The sequence below is a fragment of the Rattus norvegicus genome, chromosome 1 (genome assembly GCF_036323735.1).
Source record: "Rattus norvegicus strain BN/NHsdMcwi chromosome 1, GRCr8, whole genome shotgun sequence".
In the NCBI taxonomy this organism is placed as follows: Eukaryota; Metazoa; Chordata; class Mammalia; order Rodentia; family Muridae; genus Rattus; species Rattus norvegicus.
Window position 1 is genome coordinate 183,813,195 of NC_086019.1, and position 22,482 is coordinate 183,835,676.

The window sequence follows — 22,482 nt, forward strand, 5'->3', positions numbered from 1 at the left end:
TACTTGTGAGATGCGGTGAAAGCAATTCATGGAGGAGATTTTAGCAATGATTTTATGTATTGGAAAGAGACAAATAGCTAAAAATCAACCATGTAAGTACATTTTAGGACACTAGAAAACTAGGAACGCTGCCAAATGTCCATCATTTCTATGAGGTCAGTGTTATTCAAATGCCCAAACCAGAGATTTTACAAAATATAACTGTTTTCCATCCACATACAAATGCAATACCTCAACAAAATGTTAGCAAATTAATGAAATGGGATTGACTACAGGTATGTAAAGCTGGCTCATCATTTGGAAATTTCCTAAAATCTGTTATTAACATGAAAAGAAGAAAAACCACGTTTTCTTTGATATTTGATAAAATTCAACATCAACTATGCTAGTTAGTTTTTATGTCACCTTGACAGAAACTAGAATCACCTGAGAGGAAAGAACACCAATTCAGAAAATGCCTCCATAAGACTGGGCTGTAGGCCTGTGGATGATAAGGGAGGCCTTAGCCTCCTTTGCTCCTAGGTGGGAGCAAGTGGTCCTGGGTTTTATAGGAAAGCCGGCTGAGCAAGCCATGAGGAGCAAGCTAGTAAGCAGCACTCCTCCATGGCCTCTGCATCAGCCTCTGCCTTTAGGTTCCTGCCCTGCCTGACTTCCTGCCCTACATGCTTTTCACAATGAACTGTTTTACATGGAAGTTTGACTGGAACAAACTCTTCCTTCTTTAAATTGCTTTTGGTCATTATGTTTCATCATAGCAGGAGGAAAGTAATGGACACAGAAATTGGTACCCGGAGAGTGGAGTATTGCTTTTACAGACCTGACCAATTTGTTTTCGGGAGGATTGTGGGAGGAATTTGGAACTTTGGGCTAGAAAATCCATTGACTATTGAGCACTCAGTGAGGAGTTCTGTAGGAGCTTAGAAGACAGTGCAGATAGAAAGGCAAATGATGGAGGCCCAGCTGGGAAACTTTAAAATCTATCTCAGGGCCATTTATATCTTGAATAGAGAACCTGTGGTGTTTGGTCAGCTGAGGCTGAAGAATCAGCTGTGGCAAGAGACCAGCACCACTGAAGGAAAACCTCTGCTTTGTCAGAACAATTGATGTTGGTTAACTGGAACTGAGAAATCAGTGGTGATAAGAGCCCAACATCATTGATGTAAAATCTGGGAAGTGTTTGTTCAGGGTCAATGTAGTCTAGAGGTTGCCTAGGTTGTAACTTGTGTTAGCAGCCTAACTTGGTTGTGTGTAAGAGTCTTTTAGGTGATATTCATTTTTGGCATAAAGGGGTTATTAGAGAGTATTTGAAGCTCCGTACCATGAAGAGGGTCTAGAAGAGGCTATTGGTAAAAGTACAGCCCAGTTGTAAAAGACCCCAGTATTTTGAAAACGCCAGTACTATGGAACAACTTCCAAGAGTAGCAGCAGCCATGAGTAGAGCTGGCCCAAGCCTAGAAGACTGTGTGCTGCACAGAGTGGAGGCAGAGAAGTGACCCAACCACTTCAGAGGAGCCCGGAAAATCTGGCGTGAAGCCCAGCCACTGGGCATTGAGTTATTTACAGTTGGAATTTGGCTTTGCTTGGCTTGGATTGACTGTGCCCTCGTGAAATAGGATATTTTTTTTTTGACTTTGGACTTTTTAAAAGATTTTAGAGTTTTATTGAGACTTTGTATTTTAAAAGAGTTTGAATTTTTAAAGATACTGAACTTTTAAGGTGTTTGACTTTGTAAGGCTCTGGGACTTTTTAAGTTGGTAAAATGCTTTATATTATAATGTTGATATTAATGTGTGATCTTGGGGGAAGAACAAGAAAGGAAAGGCTATGGCTTAACAGTGATGTCTTTATGTGTCAAGTTGTCAAAAATCAATTGTGCTGACTAGTTTTATGTTAACTTGACACAAACTATGGTCATCAGAGAGAAGAGAGGCTACTTGAAAAAATGCCTCCATAAGGTCAGACTGTAGCACATTTTCCTATTTAGTAGTTGATGGGGACAGCTCATTGTGGGTAGTGTCATCCTGGGCAGGTGGTTCTGGGTTGTATAAAAGAACAGGCTGAATGAGCCATAAGAAACAGACTAGTAAGCAGTATTCCTCCATGGCCTCTGCATCAGCTCCTGCCCTGCTTGAGTTCCTACCTTGCCTTCCCTCAATGGATTGTGATTAAGGATATGTAAACCAAATAAACCCTTTCATCCCCAAGGGTTTGGTCATGGTGTTTCATCATGGCAGCAGAAGAACTGAGACACCCACTCATGATAAGACACCTCAGCACATTAGGAATAGGAGGAATATGCTCAAAACAAGCATAGATGCCATCTTACTTAAGAGCAAGGACTAATATCTTCCTCCTAGGTTGGCGTTTTTCTCCTTCTAGGATTCTAAGATGCCCTTTTACCACTTCTGTTCAAAGTCATACTAGGAAGTCTTGAATGGAATGAAATAAGGAGATAAAATTAGGGAGGAAGAAATGAAGCCTTATGACATAAAAGGATGACGTGGAAGAGACTCCAAAGAAAATCTCTCAGAACTTATTAGTAATACATCAAGGTTTTCAGGTATAGAATCAGCTTCTTTCCTGCCTATTAGAAATGATCAGGTAGAACTTAAAATCCAAAGCACAATACCATTCACACTGTATCAAAAAGAAATAGTTATAAATTTAAAAATGTATAGGATCTATATGGGGAAATGACAAAGGTATGATAAAAAATTAAAGGGTAATAGTATGGTAAGTCAAAGCCACATATGGAAAAGAAGATTCAAAATTATTAAATCACAATGCTGATAAATCTTTCAATAAGTGTATGTATGTATGTATGTATGTATGTATGTATGTATGTATGTATGTATTTTTTCTCAGTTGTGTGTGTGTGCATGTGGAGGTCAGAGATCAATGTCAGGTGTCTTGCTCAGTCCCTCCCCATATAATTTTTTTGAGACAGGATCTCTCAACTGAATTGGAATTTGCTGTCTATCTAGACTGGATCTACCTGGCTGTCTCCCTCAGTTCTGGGGTTATAAGCCATGTCACCACATCCAGCGTTTTTAGGGGTGCTAGAGATCCAAAGCCAGGCCCCCACTCTAGCACAGCACTTTGGCCACAGAGCCATCTTTCTAATCCTGAATCAGTTAATCTTAAGCAGCCACCACTTTTTTATTAAACAATCACATCAAACAATAGTTGTTTAGTTCAAAGATAATATAGCAAAACTGGAAATACTTCAACCTATGACATAATGACAAAGTTAAAAAAAAGTATTAATGTCATAGTCACCAAACATGAAACATGTGAACATACAGAACAAGACCAGAAACCATCAAGAAGGATAATAGTGGCGATATTTCTTATTTTTACTGGGTGGTGAAATGATGAAAAGTTTTTTCAAAAATAAAATAACATCTCCCAAAATGAACTATCTTTTTTTTTATATTTCAAAAGTAATTAAATGTCCCCAAAGACCTTATTTTTGGTTACTTATGTCTTACATGGAGGTGAGAGGGTCAGTTCTGGAGAGCTTAGTTTTTGATAAGAGTTTACACGTCCCACACATTGGGTTGTGTTTGGGGCACATGATTTAAACTGACATAACAGGGCATAAGTACCTCTTTCTGGAAAGATGTTGTTTTTGGTGAGTTTCACACTCTTGGGCCTTGGGTTATGATCATCCATGCCCATGATCAGGTTGCGGAAAAACACATCAAATTTCTTTCTGCTCTCGGCATTGATGGTACCTGCCACAGTCCACACCAAGGAGAAAAGAAACAGGCCTTGCAGCCAGAGGAAGATCTGCTGGCTTGACAGACCTTCATATATCTCCATTTCCTCCTCCTGGATGGCCCAGAGTTCATCTGAAAGTGAAAGAAAAGTGAAGCTTGGGTTGAGAAAAGCGCTCAGCATGGAAGAGACAAATGCTGGGTCTGCCTAGGAAGGACCTGGGAAGGTGACTCATATGGCTGAGAATCCACTCCATACACTAGACCCTTTAATCACATGCAGGTCTTCACACACACAGCAACTACAGGCTCTTATGGGTATACATGTCTGTATACAGGTTCATGTGGGTTAAATGTCTGAGGGTACAGGTGGGGTCAGAGTTGGATTCTGAGTATCTGAAGATATAGATGGTTGTGAGCTGCAATGTGGATGCTGGAAACTGAACCCAGGTCCTCTGCAAGAGCAACAAGTGCTTCTAACTGTTGATCCTTCTCTCCACCCTCATCTATTGGTGGATGTTTGGGTTAGGAAACAAACTGGAAGTGTATCACGGATATATAAGTATTTGTTCAAGTCCCTGTGCTCAGTTACTTTGAGTATATACATAGAAACCAGGATATTGATCACATACGGGAAGTCTATGGCTCCCTTTCCAAAGAAACCACTAAACTGCTTATTCTATTTTCACATCGATGGTCTGTAAGTCCACAACGGTTCCAACTTCTGCATCCTCTCAGACCCTTGTTATTCATTTATTGTGTGAAAAGATATAATCATCATTGTGGATCGATTTACATGTTCCCAGTGATTAGCCTTTTTCATTCCTGCCATGTGTACCTTCTTGGAGAAATGTTCATTCAAGACCTTTACCCATGTTTGTATTGTTTGTATTTTTGTGCCAAATGAATGGTTGTGGTTTTTAGTAATGCTTCTTTCTATATACTGTAATGTAATTCTTTGTATGTGTATGTGTGTGTTAATGTGGCTTTGAGTGCTGATGTTTGTGCACACATATTCACATGCTTGACTGAGGCCAGCCACGGTTGTCCTTCCGCAGGTGTTACCTATTTTTTTTTTTTTGAAACAAAGTCTCTTATTAGTCTGGGGCTGCTGATGAGGCTGGGATGGCCACTCAGTAAATCCTTCAGATCAGTATCTCTACCCCTTCAGTGCTAGGGCTACAGGCTTATGCTACTACACCCCGATTTTTCACATCATTTCCAAAGATTGAAAACTCGAGTCTTCTTGTATGTCTGACATGACTGAGCCATCTCTCCAGTCTTTGATGCTAATTCTTTTATGATTTCTTTTAAGTTTGAGTCAGGGTTTTATCATATATCCACAGTTGGTCTAAAACTCCATAGGTAGGTCAGGCTGGCCTTGAACTCACAAAATCGAACTGCCTTTGCATCAAAGTGCTGGGATCGAAGGCTGTATCTCCATGCTTGGCACCTGATCTTCTTTATCGGTCACAAAATTTGCCAACATCTTTGGTTCTGGGTGGGTTGACCTTTTACTGTTAGTAATACCTTTCGGTGTAGACAGATTTTAAAATTTAATGACATACATAAAATTTAATGAATAGTGTGTCTATTCTTTTTAGGTTTGGCCCATGTCTTTGATGCTACATCCAAGAATTCATTGCCAAGTTAAAAGTTAAGTTTTTTTTTTCTCTTAAAAATTTGTAGTAGTTTTTTGTTTCTGTTTAGATCTTTCATCCATTTTGAGTCAATATTTTTTCCCCACTCTAACCGTATCTATTCAATATAGTACTTGACGTGCTAGCTAAAACAATAGGATGACAAAAAGAGATCAAGGAGATACAAATTGGCAAAGAAGAATTAAAGGTATTACTATATGCAGACGATATGATAGTATAAATAAGTGACTATACATTCTACCAGAGAACTTCTCCAGCTGATAAACAACTTCAGCAAAGTGGCCGGATATAAAATTAATTCAAATAAATCAGTAGCCCTCCTTTATACAAATGATAAACAGCCTGAGAAAGAAATTAGGGAAACAACTCCCTTCACAATAGCCACAGATAATATAAAATATCTTGGGGTAACTCTAACCAAACAAGTAAAAGATCTGTATAATAAGAACTTCAAGTCTCTCAGGAAAGAAATCAAAGAAGGAATCAGAAAATGGAGAGATATACCATGCTCATGGATTGTCAGAATTAACATAATAAAAATGGCCATCCAACCAAAGGCAATTTACAGATTCAATACAATCCCCATCAAAATCCCAACACAATTCTTCAAAGACATGGAAAGAGCAATTCTCAAATTCATCTGGAAAGGCAAAAAAAAAAAAAAAAAAAACCAGAATAGCAAAACCAATTCTTAATAATAAAAGAACGGCTGGGGGAATCACCATCCCTGACCTCAAGCTCTACTACAGAGCGATAGTGATAAAAACTGCATGGTATTGGTACAGAAACAGACAGGTTGATCAATGAATAGAATTAAAGACCCAGAAATAAAAATGCACACTTGATTCTTTAACAAAGAAGCCAAAAATATACAATGGAAAAAAGAGAGCATCTTCAATAAATGGTGCTGGTCTAACTGGATGTCTGTATGTAGAAAAATGAAAATAGACCTGTATTTGTCACCATGCACAGAGCTCAAATCCAAGTAGATCAAGGACCTCAACATAAAACTAGATACACTGAATCTAATAGAAGAGAAAATGGGAAAGAGCCTTGAACTTATTGGCATGGGGGGAATTTCCTAAACGAAACTCCAATGGTTCATGCTCTAAGATCAAGAATCGACAAATGGGACCTCATGAAACTGAAAAGTTTCTGTAAGGCAAAGGACATAGTAAGACAAATCGGCAACCTACATATTGGGGAAAAAAATCTTCACTAACCCCACCCCACATCCAGGAGAAGGCTAATATCCAAAATACATAAAGAATTCAAGAAGCTAACCACAAAAAAAAACCCCAGAAAACAAAAACAAAAGCAAGCAAACAAACAAATAAAAACCAAAAAGAAAAAAAAAAAAACCAAAACCCAAATCCAAACAACTCAATCAAAAAAAAAAATGAGGTATAGAACTTAAACAAGAATTCACAATAGAGGAATCTTGAATGGCTGAGAAGCATCTAAAGAAATGTTCAAAGTCCTTAGTGATCAGAGAAATGCAAATCAAAATGACCCTGGGATTCCACCTTACACCAGTCATAATAGCTAAAATCAAAACCTCAGGTGACAACACATGTTGGTGAGGATGTGGAGAAAGAGAACACTCCTCCATTGCCGGTGGGATTGCAAACTGGTACAACCACCCAAAATTAATTTGGAGGTTCCTCAGAAAATTGGAAATAGACCTATCTAAAGACCCAGAAATATCACTCTTGGAAATATACCCAACAGATGCCCTACCATGCCACAGGGGCTTGCGTTCCACTATGTTCATAGCAGCCTTATTTGTGATAGCCAGAAGCTGGAAACAACCTTATGTCCCAGGACAGAAGATGGATACAGAAAATGTGGTTCATTTATACAAAGGAATACCACTCAGCTATTAAGAATGAGGACATCGTGAGTTTTGCAGGCAAATGGATGGAACTAGAAAATATCATCCTGAGTGAGGTAACTCAGACCCAAAAGGACATGCGTAGTATGTTCTCACTAATAAGTGGATATTATCCAAAAAAAGAAAAAAAAGAAAGAAAGAAAAAAAAGAAAGAAAGAAAGAAAGAAAAGAAAAAGTACAGAATACCCAAGATACAGTCCACAGAACTCAAAAAGGTCAACAAGCTGAAGGGCCCAAGTGAGGATGCCTAGTCCTAGTCCCACTTGGGAGGGAGAAGAAAACAACCACAAGGGGGGAAGGAAGGAGGGACAGGAGAGGAAAGGGGGATATGGGTGGGAGGAGCGGGGAACATGATCTGGTACTGGTGGGGGGAAAAAAGGACTGAAGTCCTGAGGGCCAGCAGAAAGAATGGAAACAGGCGACCTCAGGAGGAAGGAGGTTAGGAGATCCACCAACCAGGCAGCATACACCAGCTGAGATGAGGCCCCCAACACATATACAGCAGAGGACTCCCGGGTCTGGGTTCAGTCAGAGATGATGCACCTAACCCTCAAGAGACAGGAAGCCCTAGGAGTTTTCAGGCCTGGTGGGGTGGGAGGGGTGGGGACATCCTCGTGGAGACACTGTGGGGGCAGGGATGTATGGGATGTGGAACAGTCAGAGGGCGGACTGGGAGGGGAATAAAATCAAGTGTAAAAATAAATCTATCAATAAATAAAAGAATTTTTTTTTAATATTAGGTAATGATCCAACTTCCTATATAGCTCTGGCTGTCTTAGAACTCACTATGTAGACCACGCTGGCTTTGAACTTGCAGAGATCTGCTTACCTCTCCCTCTGAGTGCTAAGGTTGAGGGCATGTACCGCTGCTTCTGGCGTCAATTTTTTTAAGATTTATTTTTAAATGATTTGTATGTTTGTGTATGAGTGTGGGTATATGCATAGGAGTGCAGGTGTCCAGCAAGGCCAGAAGAGGGCTTTGGATTCTCTGGAGCTGGAATTATAAGCAGTTGTGAGACACTTGACTTGGGTGCTGGACCCTGAACTTGGGTCCTCCACAAGAACAGCAAACACTCTTAACCACGAAAGCCATCTCATCAGTCTAGCCCACTTTATTCTTTGGCAGTGACTATCTAGTTTACCTGGTACTTTGTATTGACAACATTGTTCTTCCCCATCGATGGTCTTAACACATATGAGTCAAAATAATTTAGCCATTTATAGGAGGCTTTGTTTCTGTGCTTTTTCTTTCTCTGCTGGCCATGTTTGTGTTAGTACAATTCTGTTTGGATGACAACAGCTTTATAATAAGCATTAAAATTAGGATGAGTACATTTTTTGGCTTTGTTCTTTTCCAATATTGTTGGGAGGTACAGAGTGGAGCTGTATGTCTATAATTCCAGCACTGAAGAGGCAGGAGGATCACAAATTCAAAGTCAGCTCTAGTCAATTCTAAGTAATAGGGTGTGTGTCTCTGTGTGTGTGTCACACACACAGACATGTGTATATTTATATACACACACCCTATTAATTATATACATACACATATATACATATGTTTATACATACAGATATATGTATATATACACATACTATTATTTATAATGTGTATACTATTAACACATACTAACATATATACATATATAACACATACTATAAACACGTGTGTGTATGTGTGTGTGCAGATCACATTTTTCATGTCCTTAACTCAAAGTAGAGAACCTCAATTAAATTAAGAGAAATTAACTAGCTAGTATCAAGAGGCAAAACTGTCAAAAAAAAAAAAAGAAAAAAGAAAAGACAGAAAATGTCACAGATTAGAGTAAACTGGAGGGAACCCAGCAATGAAATGCAGTGTGGTGTCAACATGTTTGGCAACATGGCACTGGTGCCCTTGCTTATTCTGACAATGATCTCTTGGTCAGTGTTAACATGAAGTTAAAGTCTGAAGCTAGGAGAATGCCCTCCCCCCATGCCCTTCTTGCGAGTCTGGAAATATAAAACTATTTCAAAGTAAAGCAGCATTCACAGTTCTTTATCTTGAGGCCTTGATCGGCACAGTGACCACATGCTCGCACTCTGCAGAACGGAAAGGTACGGCTTTGGAGTGAGCTACAAGCACATTCCAGCTCAGGCTCTAGTTTTTAGTAGGGAGTTTCGGGAGGTTTCACAGTGGCACGTGTGGGAAGACAGAGGATGAGGCCATGTGGAGCTGGAGGCAATGAGCCTAGTTCTCATGCAAGTGCTTCCTCACTTGGGGGAAACTATATAAGGACAGTAGACAGAACTGGAGGAAAGATGTAGCATTTGCAAAGGAAATGCAAATATACGACACCAAATACAATTGGTGTTTCTAAAGAGAGTCTATGTGTGATATCTATATATGATGTATGTCATGTTCATGTGTCAGTACAGGAGTACATGTGCCATTGGGAGGGAACATGTGGAGATGGAGGAGAAGCTCAGTCCTCACCTTATGACCTTGAGATGGGGCTCTTGTTGCTCACCCCTGTGTATGTTAGTCTATCAAGCCCACAGGCATCTGTGGATTCTACTGTCTCTGCCTCTCATGTTGGTGCAAGAGCACTGGATTTACCGACATGTGTTATATGCCTGGCTTTATGTGGTTTCTGGGGATTTGAACCCAGATCTTTAGACTTACACAGCATACACTTTATCCAATGAGCTATCTCCTGAGTACCCAGAGTTTAATTTATGAAAATAAAGCAATACTTAGAAAGTCCCCACTTCACTGTTAACTGTGTCACATTTTTAGTTTATACAATGTTTTGGGGGAAGATAAGCTATAAAAACATGTTTTGGTGCAGGTTGATGTCATTATGCAGGCGAAGGCAGACAAGATAAAAGAAGGCCTGTCATTGGATGAGAAGGAAGGGAGGTGGGAACAGAGGTTTTAGAAGGGAGGGAGAAGAGGAGAGAGGAGGTTGGAGCAAGGAACAAGGTGCTGAGAGAACATGGTGGCAGATGTTAAGATTCTTCTCTGTGAACGCATAGTTACAGGTTGTTATGACTATTCTTAAGGGATGGGTGTGTACAGGATTTTGTGCTGTCTAGATGGGAAAATTATATCATCAATTGGATCAGAGGATATTGTGTGGTGTGTTCTTTCATGTGGCAACTTAATTGAGTTGAAGAGAGTATATGGTGGCAGGACGCGCAGGGCCCACCATGGAATTGGGATATGTATGCCTGGCATGGTAACAACAGGCCCTAGGAACTGGATGGGTAGAGAGATTGCTGACGGGCTCAGAGAGTAGTGGTCAGCCATGTGAGATGGGATGGAGTGGTGAGTGAGGACAGGGTGGCTTGACAGGGTGCCACGTTGGAATGGCCTGTGGACTGCCTGGGTCAAAGAGAGTACTTAGGGGCATCGTGGAGCCACTGAGATAAATTAGTGCTAGTTCCAATGGGCCACTGGAGCGGAACTAGAGAGAGAGAGAGAGAGACCGCCAGGATACATGCAAAACCATACAGCTGATTTTTATTATTTACCACAACATTTTGGTACCAGAAGTTATAAAGGAGGTTCGTTTGAATTTGAGCTGTTATCTTGAAAAAGAAGAGGCATCCATTAAGAGTTCTCCAAATGCACATGTCTTTTGTCATTTGTAGTAGATGTCAGTGATATCTGATGGATGTGAAAGCAATTACAGAGATGTGTGGTTACACCTCAGAGGTACGTTAATCACAGAACCTTTGTCTCCTGAAGAAATTTTCTGGTTTGAAATTAATATTAGTTCTCTTCTAATGTATTTGTGTGTTGTAAATTTATATACTTATAATGTAAATTTTCTGTGTGTGCATGTGTGTATGTGCATGTGCTTGTGCATGGAGACTAGAGGTTAACCTTGGATGTTGTTCCTTAGGTGCCATCCACCTTGTTTTTTGAGGTAGGGTCTCTCATTGGCTTGAAAGGTGATAACTTTTCTAGTCTGGTTGGCCAGTGAGACCCAAGGAATCCATCTGTCTGAATCTTCTTTGTGCTGAGATTACAAGTGTGTACCACCATACCTGATTGCTGGGGATCAAACTTCATGCTATTGTAGCAAGCATTTCTGAGTTAGCATTGAGTAGGCTATCTCCCAGGCCCCATAACTTTCTGAACAAGTGAAAAACATATCTATTTTTCCAAGTAGATTTTCAGAGAAACATTCTAATGTGTCATCAAAATCTCTGTGTGGAGGAGAGGCTCAAGAGCTGTTTCCTCTGTGTGGATGAGGAACTTTAGGTGGGAGAAGGAAGGAAGGGGTAAAGTTTACACAATCACAAACCAATATGAGACAAAATGCAAGGTTCTTCCCATCAGCTCCACTATCTAAACGGCAAAACACTCAAAGCACTCTTGCTCTGGATAGAGATCAGGTCCCACAGTAACTCAAGAGGAAGGAAAGAGGGATGAGAGTGAAATCGTGAGCCAAGACACAGCCAGCCCCTGTGGACTAAGAAACACGGGGTCACTTACCAAGCAGGGAGGAGTACAGCCGCATCATTGAGAAGGCAAGATGGATGGGAGAAGTTTGCACCACAAATTTGCTATGGAGCCGATTAAAGTCCAGACAGGGCTGCACAAGCCATGTGAACATGTCCTCAACCTGAAGGAGAGAGCTTCATGAGACTGTGGAGACAAAGAGCTTGACCCACCTCAGAGGCTGGAGATGCCGGTGCAATTGCTGGCTACTCTTAACTGCTGTTTCAAAATTTACATTTTGGGGTTTTGATCCTTTCCTGGGTTAGTCATGTGATACTCTCTCAGGATGCAGGGCTACAACAGTGAGTAGTGGCTCCCCAACTGTCACGTAGCCAGCAGGGCAAGAGGAGAATTTTTTGCAGTATACCGTGATGCTAATCCATGGGATTTGGTACTTTAGATAGACTAAAGTTGTGTTTTTAAACTTACACTATTTTCAATGTGCAATGAGTTTCCATCGTAAGTGGAGTGGCATCTGTATTCATTTAGTGAACAAATATTTATTGGGTATTTACTGGTTGCATTGTGGCAAATCTGCTTGGGATGAATATTAGAGAAGACAGACTCAGGCCCCTGCTAGGAGGAGGAGAGACAGACCATAAGCAAAGAGCCAAGTATGTTACAGTCACAGAAAGAATCATCAGGAAACAAAAACATTAAATGGTGAATAACAGGAAGGGCTTAAAATGAGTCATGGAAGGCTTCTTGGAGGAGGGAACAATGTTTTCCTCCTGTGGCCGTGGGAGTTAAACCCAGGAGACTGCAAGTGCTGGGGCTACACTGCCTGGCAAGGAGATTATGGGACCCAGTGACAAAGGTCTGACTTGGGCAAGATGTCTACATGAGGAATAAAAGGCACAGGTGCTTTGAGGTTGTGAAAACTGAGTTTTGTAGGAACGGAAACAAGACAGGATGGCCCAGAAATGAGACTAGGCTGGGGAGGGAGCCAATAGGTCACAGAGGCAGGCAAGGCTAGACAATAGTGGATCACAGGCTCCAAAAAGGAGTCTGAGGAGGACATGGTAGAGTCCACAGGACTTAGTGGGTATGAGGTCTTGGCAGCTGCCAGTGTGTGTGTGTGTGTGTGTGTGTGTGTGTGTGTGTGTGTGTGTGTGTGTGTGTGTGTTAGTTCCTGGGAGTATATGTGAACTGGTATTTCTATAAATGCATGTGGTCATGGGATTGTCCTGTATAATCTTTCAAAGTACTCCATAGTGGGAGAAAATCCAACCCTTGGCTTCTTTCACAGGAGACTCTCCTAAGGACGTTTACTCCAACAAAGAAAGACAAGAGACCCTGTAAATACAGGATCTCCCTCCCAGCTTCTCTAGCCTGACAGTGTAGTCAGCTACCTATGGAGTCTGAACTTTCCTACTTCTGGTATACTGATTTGTTAATGTATGTGTATGGTATGGGTGCATATATGCAAAACATGTGCTTGGGCATGTGGAGGCCAGAGGTCAGTCTGGACATCTTCCTTGGTCATATTCCACTTTCTCTTTTGAGACAGGGTCTCTCTCTGAGCACAACTCACCAGGTTGGCTAGAATGGCTGGCAAGCCCCAGAAATTCTCCTTTCTCCTCATCTCTGACACTGGGATTATAGTTGCATGCCATGCTATCCACCGTTCATATTTTATTTCTCAACATGGGTGTTAGGGATTGAGCCCAGCTCTCCAAGTTTAACAGCAAAGATTTTAACCAACAAGAACCATCTTTCTGACTCTCCTACTTTCTTAGGCTACGAGGAAGGGAAATGTGACTCATTTGTTGTACCGTTTGTAGGGTGACAGCACAGAGGGACATAGCTCTTCTAAGGGGTTGTCTCTAGAACTGTGGCTATAGATAATTCTGCTAGTGGGATGATAGAGTAAAAAGCAACACCATGGTCACCATCAAGAACTGTCATTGGCTCTGGTATTCTCCATGGACTGGGGTAGGTGGAACAGGAAGAAGAAATACCATGACAGGTTATACCATGTCATCTCCACTATATGAGGAAAAAAGTTAAAAATATTAGGCAGCCGGGGACAGCATAATGGGACTGTTGGGGAAGATAGACGGATGATGAAGATAGAGGTCAGCTTGCAGGGTCCAAGAGAAGGGAATTAAGAATGGGAGCCACATGATGAAAGGGATGTCTCAGAGGCTTACCAGTTCCGTGTGTTCCTTGTTGAGACAGGGGGGCAGAGTATCCATGTACGAATCCTTCAAGGGCTTCCAGCCTAGCTGGTGGGGCTCCATGTAGATCATCCCACACCTGAAGGCATGGACAATTGGGTTTGGTGTGTGTTTGCACAATACTAACACTAGCTGATATTTATTGGCACCAACATGGCCATGTCGTATTCTAGGCTTTATCCAGCTATATGACTCCTCTCTCATCCTATTTCCCTAAATTAACCAAGTGCTTAATCACTCTTTCCATGTAGAGAATAGTGCCATGAATCTTGACTTCTTTTATTAGTCATTAACATTCTATATGTTCATAGAATGTACATATGTGTGTATATACACTTATGTACATGCAGTTTGAATCTGAGTATTCCCTATAACATTATATTTTGAATGTTGTTCCCCAGCTGATGGTGCTATCTGAAGGAAATAGGTCAGTAGGGAGAGGAGGGCCTTGGAAGGTTATAGTCCCACCCTTGGCTCCTGCCTTACTCTACTTCCATAATGTGAACATTTCTGCTACTACGATATGAATTGTTCCAGCTTTCCTTTCAGCCATGATGGACTGACAGTCTATAGACTTTAAGCCAAAACAATCCCTCCTTCCCCCTCTTCTCACTTTGTTTAAAGTTTACTTTTATTTTTAAATATGTATGTGTGTATATGTTTGTGTGAGGCGTATGCTGCATGTATGCAGGAGGACAAAGAGGTCAGGAGAGTGTGTTATGTCCCCCTGGATATAGGCAGTTGTAAGTTTCCTTACATGCATGTTGGGAACTGAACTCAAGTTATCTAGAAGGGGAACAAGTTCTTGCCATCACTGAGGGGCTCCAATTCAGCCCCTTTTGTAAGCTACATTCCTCCTCCTCCCCCTCCCCCTCCTCCTCCTCCTCCTCCTCCTTCTCCTCCTGCTCTCCTCCTTCTCTTCTTCCTTCCTTGCTTTCCTTCCTTCTCTCACTCTCACCCTCCCTCCTTCCTCTCTTTCTTTCTTTCCTTTCTTCCTCCTTTCTTTCTTTCCTTCCTTCCTTTCTTTCTTCTCCTCTTCCTCCTCATTCTTCTCCTCCCTCCCATTCCCCCATTTCCTCATCCTCTTTCTCCTCTCCCTCCTCCTGTTTAGTTTTACTTTATTTTATTTTTCCCTTCATATCCAAGCATGTGCACCCGTATGAACACAGGCACCAAACACAGCAGCTCACCTGCTCACGGTGGCAGGGGAAGCCTGCTCCAGATCTGCTGGCTCAAAGATCAGACTCATCTTGGAGCTCATCTGTATGATCTCTCCACTCATTAAACACAGCTGTAAGCGTAAGGTTTAGGGGAGCACAAGGTTAGATTCTCCACCCATTAAAAGTGCAGGGGAGGGTTGCAAGCTAAAATTCCATCTACAAATGAAGGGCCACAGTGGAGACGAAATTAACTCAATAGATCCTACTCATATGTGTTAAGCACCCACTATGTGCCAGGCATAATTCTGAGTGCACAGGATGAAGCAGACAGTAATTCCCATCTTCTTTGGGTTTATATTCTACCAAAAGGAGGAAGGTGATAGGCAAAGTATAGAGTGATAAAAAATGTTCTGGAGGAACAGAGAGCAAAAGGCTTGTAATTTTTAGGTAAAGAGTATCTGGCCTCACAGTGAATTACGGCCTGAGATAAAATTGAGGCATTATCAATGCCTATGAAGTGATTTGATCTTTATTTGCATTACCACAAAATTCTTGTTGTTATTTCACATTCTACTTTGAGATAGATCTCACTATGTTGCCCATCCTAGCTTTGAGATCGCCTTTCAGTCCAGGCAGACCTTGAACTGATGATCCCTGTCTCAGCTTCCTGAGTAGCTGGGATCACTGGTCAGTGTCACTAGGCCTAATGTAACATAGAATTTAGCTGCTTATCTTCACAGGCATATCTTCTACCTGTTTTATTGCTTAAGTTTCTGAGAAACCACTGATTTTGAACCTCCTACAAGGACTAACCCACAGCTGGAATGAGGAGAATTACTCCTTAAATCCCTCTTTGGGTGGAATGAGAGACCACTAGAGGTCGTCTTGTTTGGCAGGCCCATCCCTGAAGCACTCAGTGAAGATGGTCACGTGAGCCTCAGAACATCCACTAAGGGGATACATAACTTGCCACTTGGCAACACAGACCCAAGTAAGACATTTTAAAACCTGAGCCCTGGTCACTCAGGGGAGAGTGAATGTCAGCTATCCCCGTGGTTCATCCAATTTTGTGGTAAAAACCTCTGTGTATCCTTGGCCTACGCCACTGTATGTGTCCCCAGAGGGGTCACAGCTATTGTAGGACTAATGTCCCACCAGTTTGTATCAATTCTAAATAAATAAAATAGACTCACACCAGTGACTTAGCTTGACTCATTCATTTAGACTCTTTATGATTCTGCCTACAATTTTTATACTTTTTGTTTCTTTGTGGTACTGGGGACAGAACTTTGGCCCTATGAGGCAAGTACCCTGCTACTGAGCTACATTCCCAAACCTTTCTATTTATACTTTTTTTTTTTTTTTGGTTCTTTTTTTTTTTTTCCGGAGCTGGGGACCGAACTCAGGGCCTTGCGCTTCCTAGGCAAGCGCTCTACCACTGAGCTAAATCCCCAACTCTATTTATACTTTTAATCTCGAATCTTACTGACTATAAGTACAAATGGAATCATAATTAGTGAACTGATAATTATTATTTTTGCGAGGGGCATTTATGCTAGGGTAACAAGTCCATGACTTTGTAAGTTTTGACTATTCATAAATTAGTTTTTAATCCACCCACAAATAAGTAATGGGCTTGGTAGCTACCTTTTTATTGTCATCCAAGACAGTGTTCATATTTTCGATCCAAACAGCATCTACTGGCCCATCAAATATAATCCATTTGCGTTCATCAGTTACGGAAGATGCTTGCTCCCGGAAAGCATTGGCCAGGACACCATCTGTCCACTCATGGCTCACAGCATCAAAGTAGCCATACAGTTGCCCCATTGTGATGGCCTTGGGGTTGATGATCTTGAACTCCACAGCAAACTCCTCCATCTGGTTGGCTGGGTGAGAAAGTCCAACCCATTAGAAAGGCTTTGGTGAGATCAGGAATTAAACAAAAGACCACCAACTTGGTGAACCAGCAGTCTAATGAGAATCTATAAAATGATACTCAGTCCTTATAAAGATTGGGGTAGCTGAATAGATTAGGCCTTTTGTTGTATGTTATCACAACCATCAATTTGTAACCACACTTTCTTCTGAGTCTTATTTCAAACTGGGTAAATGTCAGATTCATAAGTAAAGAAACCTACTTTGTCTGAGAAGAACTCAAACATTAAAGAAAAGAACCAGCATTCCACCTGCTCCTCTTATGTGCCTGGGATCACAGCCATCCTTGGCTCTAGCCTGGAATGATATAACCCAATAGGTGAAATGATTCTGGGGCAATCACTGTCTCCACCACTAAAGGAGAGTCTTAATGAATAGTCACTGATGTGAATCTATTTTATTCATTTAGAGATGATAAAAACTTGCAGGACATCAGTCATACCATAGCTGTGACCTCTCTGGGGACACATACAGTGGCATGGACCAAGGAATACATGGGGTATTCTTAAAGTTAAAACATTAACATTTATTCAAAAATGGTTTTACCTAGGTGGAGTGGTACATAACTTTAATCTCAGCACTTGAGAGACTAAGACAGGGGGATCATGTATTTTAAGACCAGCCTGCTATAATAGTGAGCTTCTGTCTAAAAACTTAATAATAGTTTAAAACTCCAAAACAAGTAATAAAGAAAACTTTTTTTTTGAGACAAAATCTCTCTATTTTGTAGATCTGGCTGTCCTGAAACTCACTATGTAGACCTGGCTAGCTTTGAACTCACAGAGATCTGCCTGCCTCTGCTTCCTGGGGTTGGGATTAAAGACATGTGCTACCATGCCTGGCAAGAAAACATTTTTAAATGAAACCTAGGTCCTCTGGAAGAGCAACAATCACTCTTAACCACGGGGACATTTCTGCAGCCCCCCAGCATCTCCCAATTTTAATTCAAGTTCTTATATAAACTCATGTGCAGCATAGGCATGCTTTTAAGAATGATGTGTTTGCATATTATCCAGAAACAAACATACAAATGGAATAAAAGAAACCTAGACAGTTTGTTTAGTGGTAAACATAGCTTCTGTTTGTTGAATACCTAGAATGCTCCATGTATTTACCTATGTAATCTAATTCTCAAAGCAATTCCATCCTAGAGCTGGGAAACAAGAAGAGAAGAAAGTTAAGTTACTTTCCTAAGTTTAAGTGTTTATTCCAAAGATAAGTTCTTATCCTTTACTCTAGGAAGGAGGGAGACAAGGAGGAAGGGAAGGATGGGAAAAAGAAGCTTGGGAACACTGGGAAAGGAAAGGAAGCATGGTAATTTCTGTTTTTAAACTGATTTTGCTTAAGTCAACAACAGTAGTGCTATTCTCCTTGAGGAACGGCAGGGGAAGCCACTGTTGAGCATTCAACAGTATAGCTCAAGCTTCCATGCCACGCGCAGCAAATTCCTTGTTAGAAGACCCTGTGTCCCAGCCTTTAATTTCTACCTGCAGACATTTGTGTGCTGTCCTCTGCTTTTAATGCATATACTAACACCCAGGTTGACAAAGCTCATAGCCTGGCATTGTCTCCACAGAGTCAGGTAACTGTGGAGGAAGTCCTGACCTCCCTGAAGCAGAGGGTGCAAGCTTTACCTGCATGTAAATCACCCAGAGCTGCAGCCAGAACCTTATAAGCTGATGTCTTGCCACCCATTGGATCTCCAACAATCATGTAGCCATGTCTTACCAGCATCATCTCATAGATCTGGGAAGAGAAGTCGTACAGGGAGTTAATTCTGGTGCATTGCCCTTTACTATAAGTGAGAGGTTAATGAAAGGCAGATAGCAGATTTTCAAGGTCACATTAACTCTTATGAGCTGCAGCCCTTTCAGTGGTCTATTGTTAAGAGGTGCCTTAGATTGCCTAGGATTTAGGAGTACTTTTGTTCTTCAATCTATATGCTAATTCTCACGTGATTACTCAGTTGACCCCATTGAATGCATCCGACCCCCTGGTGGAAGGAGAGAACCAACTTTAGAAGATGCACCTAACCCTCCAGAGACTTGAGGCCCCAGAGAGTGCTGAGATCTGGTAGAGTGGGTGTGGGTATGGGTATCCTCTTGGAGGTGAGGTTAGACCAGGAGAGGGATAAAGTCTGAACGGTAAAAACAAAAACAAACAAAAAAAATTTAAAGAATGAATAGAATAGAATAGAATAGAATAGAATAGAATAAAAAAATTATCTTCTGACTTCATCACTGGTGTGCCTATATACACTTAGTCAATAAAATAGAAAAATTTAAAGTTTTAAATTATATGAAATAAGTATGTTATTTTTGGTACACTAAAATCATTTGATACATTTACAGAATTCTATTGTTCAAATCAGGGCAATTATATTTCTATCTTCCAAGATAATGGTTATTTTTATGAACTCACTATAATTAAAAAGTAGATGGTGGCCACTAGAGGCAGGAAGGGAAGAGGAGGAGTTGGGAACTAGAGACACCTCAAAGATGATGGATTACCTGTAGAATTTTATAGTGGGAACTATGGTTCTCAACACTTCATTTCTTAAAACTATACTTACTTAAAACCCATATTCATAATTTATTAGATATGGCATTTACCTTTAAAGAGAGAAAGGCAATAGGAATCATTTTAGCAACCTGACGTTTCTATTGGAGGTCTATGCACTGTTCTGACCCGACTGCAGCTCTCCGTCGATGAAAACTATTTTCAGAGCCCGGTTCAAACCTATCAATAACATGCCATGTGATTCCAGCCCCTACCCTTAAGTACTGTAACAGTGTGGATGAGAATGTCCTCAATAGGCCAAGGCATTTGAGCACTTGGTGCTCAGTTCATGCCGTTGATTGGGGGGGTTTTAAGTGTGACCTTGGTGGAGGAAGTATTGTCACCCAGGATGGCTTTGAGAGGTTAGAGGCTCTCAGTGCCAGTGGCTGTGATGTGAGCTCTCTGCTTCCTTGTCCTGTTACCAGGCCTGCTGCCTGCTGTCATAACTCCCTTCCCGGACAGACTCTCATCCCTCAGGGATTGTTAAACACCAATAAGATCCTTCTTCTACCAGTTGCTTATATTATCACAAGAACAAAACAGTAAATTCCCAACCATCAAGAAAGCTTTATGCCCAAGTATGTTTGAGAAAAATTTATAGTGAGCAGAGGTTCAAAACAGGACCCTATTCAAGGCATCCCTGAATCGGTTGCCTCCAGCCTTCCTGAAAATGGTTGTGAGGATAGCAAGATACAAAGAGGCAGGTAATCCTGGATGTCTTGTTTTTTGAAGATATAACTTTATTTTTGAGAATTGGCACTAAACTACATCAACGTTTGCCTGTACGTCTGCAAATACTTTGAAATACATTAAGAGCAAAATGGATGGATGGATAGATTGTTGGGTAAGTAGGTACATGGTTGAAGAGGTGGATGGCTGGGTGGATGTATGGAGGATTGCATGCATGCTTGGGTAGATGGATTGATGAGAATGGATGAGAAAGTAATAAAGCAAAATCACAAAATGTTCACTGTAAAATCTGGGTATTTGTAATTCTTTCCACTCTTTTGAAGTTTAAAATATTTCATAATAAAATATTAGAAATGAAAGCACATGCCTAGTTAAAAGCATGTGTAAAATAAAGAAAAGAAAGCCAGATTCAATAGCAGGTTAAATGAAATATGTAAAAAAATTCCACCTGGTGATATGCAGGGGAGGAAAAATATTGGGGTAAGTCATTCTGACCTCAGAGTCTGAAGGCCTGGGTCCTTCCTTGACCTTTGCTTCAATTAACATTATAACCTTGAGAAATGACGAAGCTGATAAACATAGTGACGGAGTAGACAATACAAATATAGCACCATGCACCGTATAGTGCTTTCTACACATGTGTGCTCGCTTAGCAATCACTCTATAGGGAAACTCCTTCTCCTCCCATTGTACAGGTGAGGAAGCCGAGGCCCGGATAGGTGAAATAATTTTCCCTAGATTCCACAGAAGGATCTTACATGAGTGAGATTTGAACCTGGGTCTACACTAATCCCAAATGTAGTTCCTCTCTGAACCTCAGTGCTTTTCCGGGGTATAGATTAGCTGGTATTTATGAGTCTCTGTGACCTTCTGTGACTCTGATATGAGTGCGCAGATGAGCCACAGTTTTTTGTTTGTTTGTTTGTTTGTTTGTTTTTTTATTGTGTTAAGTTGTAAGTTGGTTTTACATGGAGTGGTCCTGGAAGGGAAACACTTCGACTAGCATGAAGCTTTATGGATGCTCTGTAAGGTCAGGCTGTACACAGTTGAGCTTTTTGTCAGACGTCCTGTCTGTGGCCTACTGATAGTACAACCCTAGCTGTCATGAGAGGGGTGGGGCTGATTTCATTTCCACTTGGTCTAGGTTTTATCTCTGTAATTGGTTCAGAGTTGGTCATGTGACATTATCATACTCATTTACATTTTAAGACATGTATTTGTACGCGTGCGCGCGCGTGAGCATGTGGACAAGTACGTGGAGGCCAGAAACTGAAATTAGGTGTCTTCTATTGCTCTCTACCTTATTTTTTCCATGTCGTTTGGAACCCAAGCTCCCTTATTCAGATAGACAGCTGTCACTGAGCTCCAAGGCCCACCCATTTTTTTTCTTTTTTCTTTTTTTTTGGAGCTGGGGACCAAACCCAGGGCCTTGCGCTTGCTAGGCAAGAGCTCTACCGCTGAGCTAAATCCCCAATCCCGGCCCACCCATTTCTGTTGGCTCCTCCCACTACTAATTCACAGAAGTGTGCAGCCACAGGTCCTGGCTTTTATGTGGGTACCGGGACAGAACTCGGGTCCTTATGCTTGCACAGCAGCTGCACAGCAGCACTTTTCCCACGGAATCACCTCCCCAGCCTTGAGACATTTGATGGAGCCACTTAGAGCAGGCTGCCTTTTCTTTCTACAACAAAATAAGTTCTGAGACTACTGGGGTGAGATGTAAGGAAGGTAACTATAAATGAAGTTTAAATTTGGGGAGGGAGGCTGGGCTCACAGGCGAAGAGAGCTATACTCCCCATGTAGTTATCCAGAAACCTGGATCCCACTGTGCCCAAGGCTATTCCTGTGCTTTTCAGGTTGGATGAATAAATACCGCTTTTTGAGGACTAAGGCAGTTGGAGTTGGCATTTTAAGGTGCAGAGTAATGAAAAGCTCAGTGTTTTCCCCAAGAAAGATGACCATGGGAGAAGTGCTGGTATTTATCTTATTTTGCTCTGTTCTTGTTACTGTTTTGAGATTGCAACTGTAGCTCCTGGGGAATACACATGTATAAGTCTCATGCCTAGGTAAAATGTTGGACCATACACTTCATTTTGTAGACGTAAAGGCTGATGACATGATAAACTGTCAAGTGGGTCTTTTAGCTCATTTGCTACTCAGGCTTTGATGGTTGCTGTTAGTCCAGCTCACAT

At 41.3% G+C, this 22,482-nt stretch overlaps 1 protein-coding gene across 2 annotated transcripts in view; it reads right to left on the minus strand.

The window, feature by feature from the left end:
• Dnah3 (dynein, axonemal, heavy chain 3) overlaps positions 1-22,482 on the minus strand; it is a 172,819-nt gene that overhangs the window by 75,182 nt on the left and 75,155 nt on the right. For both annotated transcript variants that reach the window (NM_001427640.1, XM_039101168.2), the window contains 6 exons: positions 18,676-18,787; positions 16,751-16,992; positions 15,134-15,234; positions 13,917-14,022; positions 11,758-11,887; positions 3,609-3,854 (listed from right to left, as the gene is read on the minus strand). In NM_001427640.1, the coding sequence (NP_001414569.1) occupies positions 3,609-3,854; positions 11,758-11,887; positions 13,917-14,022; positions 15,134-15,234; positions 16,751-16,992; positions 18,676-18,787 (937 nt within the window). The remainder of the gene's footprint in view (positions 1-3,608; positions 3,855-11,757; positions 11,888-13,916; positions 14,023-15,133; positions 15,235-16,750; positions 16,993-18,675; positions 18,788-22,482) is intronic.